At 45.4% G+C, this 6,459-nt stretch overlaps 1 protein-coding gene across 2 annotated transcripts in view; it reads left to right on the top strand.

Annotated features, from left to right (window-relative positions):
• KLB (klotho beta) overlaps positions 1–5,699 on the top strand; it is a 50,801-nt gene extending 45,102 nt beyond the window's left edge. Inside the window, exons 4-5 of one of the 2 annotated variants that reach the window (XM_011949098.1) lie at positions 2,724–3,867; positions 4,677–5,699. In XM_011949098.1, the coding sequence (XP_011804488.1) occupies positions 2,724–3,867; positions 4,677–5,062 (1,530 nt within the window). In that variant the 3' untranslated portion in view covers positions 5,063–5,699. The remainder of the gene's footprint in view (positions 1–2,723; positions 3,868–4,676) is intronic. The other variant, XM_011949099.1, reaches the window with a different exon arrangement.
• Positions 5,700–6,459: the final 760 nt, after the last annotated feature.

Here is a 6,459-nt window from a genome sequence, read left to right as displayed (position 1 = left end):
AAAAATTAGCCAGGCATGGTGGCACGGGCTTGTAATCCCAGCTACTTGAGAGGCTGAGGCAGGAGAATCACTTGAACCTCAGAAGCGGAGGTTGCAGGGAGCCAAGATCGCACCATTGCACTCCAGCCTGGGCAACAGAGCCAGACTCTGTCCAAAAAAAAAAAAAGAAGAAGAAGAAGTAATCTGATGTTGATACTTGGGACTCTATGAATATCCTATTCCTCAACAACATTTCACTCCATGGTTTTAACATTCTTTCATGAGCCGGGCCGGGCCCAGTGGCTCACACCTGTAATCCCAGCACTCTGGGAGGCCAACGTGGGCCGATCACCTGAAGTCAGGAGTTCAAGACCAGCCTGGCCAACATGGTGAAACCCTGTCTCTACTAAAAATACAAAAACTAGCCGGGCATGGTGGTAGGCGCCTGTAATCCCAGCTACTCAGGAGGCCGAGGCAGGAGAATTGCTTAAACTGAACCCGGGAGGCGGAGGACGTAGTGAGCCAAGATCATGCCATTGCACTCCAGCCTGGGAGACAAAAACGAAACTCCATCTCAAACAAACAAAACATTCTTTCATGAACCTTGCCTTAATTGTTACTTTGTAGATTGCAAAATGGTAAATTTCTAATTGGATTATTCCCTCTACATTGATTAGCTGGATTCTCTTAAATTTGATGTCTTGTAATTCATTATTGTCATTATGATATTGTTCCTTTTGATGCTCAAATTGTTTCTAATTTAGTCAATGGGACCCCCTCAAGCGGTTCCTGTCTTTTCGACATTTCCCTTTCAGTTTTTAAGCACTTCCTTATTTTCGGGCACAAGATGCCCAAGCTTCACCTCATTCTTCTCCTAGAAAAAGCCATTTCTCCAAGGAGTACAAGGTCCTTTTGGTGGGGAATAGGATTTTACAAACAAGCTCTGGGAGCTGGGGTTGGGATTGGGATGCATCATCTTTAACTAGAAAATCAACCTCTTAGCAGATTAATCATACACACTTGCTGAGACTAATGCTTTCTGAAGGTTTTTAACGTAAGACATTTTTATTTGATCTCGCCTTGCCCCATAGCAAGACTGCCTTTTATAAACATCCGTTCAATACCATGATGCTCTGAGTTTTCAAAACACTGAAACTGACCATCTAGGCTAGGAGGATTTTACTCAAAGAATTAATTATATACAGATTTAACTTCATGCTCACATGATCAATGTTCTCTTAGTTTAATGTTCTAGATAACTGATTGGCAGATGGCAAATGGGCAGTGATATGGTTTTGTAATTAAACTATGAAAGATGACACACGAAAAAACAATTAGAGGGAAAATATTTACCAAAGGTTAATTATAGTTTTTTCCTGGTGTATTTAAATTCTGTCATGAGGGGGAAAAAAGTACTTTAAAACAAGTACATAACTTTTACTTTCCCTTATTAATCTTGAATTTGGAAATGTTTTTCTTAAGGGCTATGTTTTAGTTTAGACTCAAGGGCCTAGCAGGCAATTATTGCCACTAGGGAAAATGAAACCCAAGTCATGACTACATTGTGTTTGTACAGTGCATTAGAGTTCCCAGAGTCACTGAGTCCTCACAGCACACCTGTGAAGTGGGTGAGATTACTCCATCACTATATAGCTGCCAAGCCTGAGTTTCAAAAGGGCAGAACTAGAACAGGAGTCCAGGGCTCTCTCCTTCATGGAGAGACAAAGAATGAGACACTGTCGGATCCAAGTGTCAACCTTGGGAGTTTCTGGGGATATTCTACTGTCCTTTCCACCCATAACCCAAGCGCCTTGCATAGAAAATGTGTCAGCATTCTGTTGGATTAATAAATGCTATGTTCTCCAGGCACATGGGTTGGGGAGACATGATGGACGCAAATGTGGTATCGCTTGGCCTTTTCTTTTTTTCCTTTTCTCTTCTTTTTTTGCTCTTGTTGCCCAGGCAATGGCGCAATCTTGGCTCACCGCAACCTCTGCCTCCCGGGTTCAAGCGATTTTCCTGCCTCAGCCTCCAGGGTAGCTGGGATTGCAGGCATGCGCCTTCACGCCTGGCTAATTTTGTTTTTTGTTTTTTGTTGTTTTTTAGTAGAGACGGGGTTTCTCCATGTTGGTCAGGCTGGTCTCAAACTCCCGACCTCAGGTGATCTGCCCCCTCCTCAGACTCCCAAAGTGCTAGGATTACAGGCGTGAGCCACTGCATCCAGCCTGGACTTTTTAAATAGAATTTAGAGATATGCATTCAGCAAAGGCAAGGGGTCATTGCCTACCCTATCGTACCAGCCTCTTTTAGGAATTGTGCCTGGGGTCAACCAGCCTCCTCTTCTCAGTGAAATCTCTACAACAGGAATTTCAACTTTGTCTTCAATTTATGGCAGGGTTTAGAATCTATCTTTTGTTATTGCTTTTAACTGAGTGTACTAAGCCAATTTCCTGATGCATTTGAACAGAATCACATCAAACCCCACCATGTAACCTGGGGTTTAAAGTCAAACGAACTGGAAAATGGCTTCCCAATGTTTTCTCCAACAACTTGTTTTCTAAGCCAGGGCCTGGGTGTGGCTCCTTCTCTGTTTTCTGGTCTCCCTGGGAGATTTCAAGGACTGGAAGAGGCCTGGCGGTGGCTTCCGCCTGTAATCCCTGCACTTTGGGAGGCAGAGGTGGGCAGATCACTTGAGCCTCGGCCTGCCAGCGCATGCTTAATCTGAATGAGCTTGTTTTTCACAGCCCGAGTCTGTGGCTTCGTCCCCACAGTTCAGCGATCCTTACCTGTACCTGTGGAACGCCACTGGCAACAGACTGTTGCACCGAGTGGAAGGGGTGAGGCTGAAAACACGACCCACTCAATGCACAGATTTTGTAAACATCAAAAAACAACTTGAGATGTTGGCAAGAATGAAAGTCACCCACTACCGGTTTGCTCTGGATTGGGCCTCGGTCCTTCCCACTGGCAACCTGTCCGCGGTGAACCGACAGGCCCTGAGGTACTACAGATGCGTAGTCAGTGAGGGGCTGAAGCTTGGCATCTCCGCGATGGTCACCCTGTACTATCCGACCCACGCCCACCTAGGCCTCCCGGAGCCTCTGCTGCACGCCGGCGGGTGGCTGAACCCATCGACGGCGGAGGCCTTCCAGGCCTACGCTGGGCTGTGCTTCCAGGAGCTAGGGGACCTGGTGAAGCTCTGGATCACCATCAACGAGCCTAATCGGCTAAGTGACATCTACAACCGCTCTGGCAACGACACCTACGGGGCAGCGCACAACCTACTGGTGGCCCACGCCCTGGCCTGGCGCCTCTACGACCGGCAGTTCAGGCCGTCACAGCGCGGGGCCGTGTCGCTGTCGCTGCACGCGGACTGGGCGGAACCCGCCAACCCCTATGCTGACTCACACTGGAGGGCGGCCGAGCGCTTCCTGCAGTTCGAGATCGCCTGGTTCGCTGAGCCGCTCTTCAAGACCGGGGATTACCCCACGGCCATGAGGGAATATATCGCCTCCAAGCACCGGCCGGGGCTTTCCAGCTCTGCGCTGCCGCGCCTCACCGAGGCTGAGAGGAGGCTGCTCAAGGGCACGGTCGACTTCTGCGCGCTCAACCACTTCACCACTAGGTTCGTGATGCACGAGCAGCTGGCCGGCAGCCGCTACGACTCGGACAGGGACATCCAGTTTCTGCAGGACATCACCCGCCTGAGCTCCCCTACGCGCCTAGCTGTGATTCCCTGGGGGGTGCGCAAGTTGCTGCGGTGGGTCCGGAGGAACTACGGCGACATGGACATTTACATCACGGCCAGCGGCATCGACGACCAGGCTCTGGAGGATGACCGGCTCCGGAAGTACTACCTGGAAAAGTACCTTCAGGAGGTGCTGAAAGGTAAGGGCGGGGCCCCTTCATACACAGGGAAGAGCGAGATTCCTGACAAGAACAAGGAATGAGAGGGGCAGGCTGGTGCCTGACAGCATCCGATTTGTGGCACCCAAGTCCTGTCAACTGAATTTTGTCTTGAAAACTGGCCTATGGATGTTTGAAAACATTTTTAAATCATAAAAGTAACACACACCCATTATAGAAAACTGGGCACGTGGAGAAAAGTTTTTTAAAAATCACCTGAAATCTCACTCCCTAGGATAAACAGACACTATTGTGGATTACTTATTTTCAGCATGCTTGCTAGGCTTAAAAAAAAAAAATTTTGTGGGTACACGGTAGGTGTATAAATTTATGGGATACATGAAATGTTTCCATACAGCCATGCAATGTGAAATAACCACATCATGGTAGCCTAAGCGAGCGAGCGAGGAAAACCAACCGTGATTCCCGGGCTGCACCAAGAGCACATCTGAGGTTCACAACCAGGCCAAATAGGCAACATTTTTCTGCTTGTGACCCTTTAAACAAAAGTGACAACCTTCATTGCTCTGCTCCTTAAATTTGCTTTTTCCTCCAAGAGTTTTTGGATTACTTATGGATCAAAGTTTCACAAATTTATTTTAAATTATACACATTTTCACCTTCTCCTTTACATAGATCATAAAAGAATAAATGTCAAAAAAAAAAACCTCCAATAAAAATCACTACCTTTATTATAGGCATAATTTTAGGTTGTTTCAATGAAAACTAAATTCTTGTTCAAAGATATTTCAGTCCATTTGTGATTAATGTCAATTTCTGATCTTTTTCAGCATACCTGATTGATAAAGTCAGAATCAAAGGCTATTATGCATTCAAACTGGCTGAAGAGAAATCTAAACCCAGATTTGGATTCTTCACATCTGATTTTAAAGCTAAATCCTCAATACAGTTTTACAACAAAGTGATCAGCAGCAGTGGCTTCCCTTCTGAGAACAGTAGTTCTAGATGCAGTCAGACCCAAAAAAACACAGAGTGCACTGTCTGCTTATTCCTTGTGCAGAAGAAACCATTGATATTCTTGGGTTGTTGCTTCTTCTCTACCCTGGTTCTACTCTTATCAATTACCATTTTTCATAGGCAAAAGAGAAGAAAGTTTTGGAAAGCAAAAAACTTACAACACATACCATTAAAGAAAGGCAAGAGAGTTCTCAGCTAACCTGATCTTATTTGTCTGCATGACAGACAGCTTAAAAATTCATTCCAGTTCCATATGCTGGTAACTGACAGGAGACATACCTGTATTATAGAAAGACAATTTGAGATACAGCTGTAACCAAGATGATGACAACCGTCTCTGCTGTGTGGTTCAAAGAACTTTCCCTTAGGCACTGACATCAGTGAATTCAGTTCTTGGATGTAAACATAAAGGCTTCATCCTGACAGTAAGCTATGAGGATTACATGATACATTGCTTCTTGAAGTTTGATGAACTGTATTCCATTATTCTGCTCTAGCTTTCATCTCTACCAATAGCTACTTGTGGTACAATAAATTATTTTTAAAAAGTAAAACTTTGGGCTGGGCACGGTGGCTCACACCTGTAATCCTAGCACTTTGGGAGGCTGAGGCGGGGAGATCACCTGAGGTGAGGGGTTCAAGGCCAACCTGGCCAACATGGTGAAACCCTGTCTCTACTAAAAACACAAAAATTAGCAAGGCGTGCTGGCAGTGGTATCTATAATCTCAGCTACTTGGGAGGCTGAGGCAGAATTGTTTGAACCCAAGAAACAGAGGTTGCAGTGAGCTGCAATTGCGCCACTGCACTCCAGCCTGGGCAACAGCAAGACCGTCTCAAAAAAAAAAAAAAAAAAAAAAAAAGCAAAAGCAAAACTTTGTTACTGGATAGTCAGTGATACGTAATATATGTTCTGTCACTTCTAATAAGGTGCTTTCCCCTTTAGGTCAGGGTGGTTCTAAATGGAAAGAAAACACAATAGGGTAAGTAGTGCTTGTCTAAGCCAGTTACAACACTGGCTTAAGTGTTGATCTTAAGGGGATCAAGCCCTTCATTTTTCTAACAACAACAAAAAAATCACCTACAGAATATCTAATTTGTGATCTTTTACTAGATCTGATTTTTAAAAATAATGTAATTTCCGGCCAGGCACGGTGGCACACACCTATAATCCCAGCACTCTGGGAGGCCAATGTGGCTGGATCACCTGAGGTCAGGAGTTCGAGACCCGCCTGGCCAACATGGCGAAACCCCATCTCTACTAAAAATACAAAAGTCAGCCAGGCATGGTGGCGGGCACCTGTAATCCCAGCTACTCGGGAGGCTGAGGCAGGAGAAACGCTTGAACCTGGGAGGCAGGGTTGTGGTGAGCCACATTGCACTCCAGCCTGGGGGACAGAGCAAGACTCTGTCTCTCAAAATAAAAAATAATAATAATAAAAATAAAAGTAATTTCCAAAACCTCATCTTATGGAAAGATCACAGGATGAAGGAAAGCTAGATTCAACTCTGTGAATAGAAGTTGCTATACTCTAAGTAAAGCAACAATTCAGAATGCTGATGGTCTGAGTGAGTTTAAATTGTTTTATATAGCACCC

This window comes from Colobus angolensis, unplaced genomic scaffold, assembly GCF_000951035.1.
Source record: "Colobus angolensis palliatus isolate OR3802 unplaced genomic scaffold, Cang.pa_1.0 Scaffold29, whole genome shotgun sequence".
Lineage (NCBI taxonomy): Eukaryota > Metazoa > Chordata > Mammalia > Primates > Cercopithecidae > Colobus > Colobus angolensis.
Note: the sequence above shows the minus strand (reverse complement) of the source record. Positions and strands in the feature narration are given on the sequence as shown.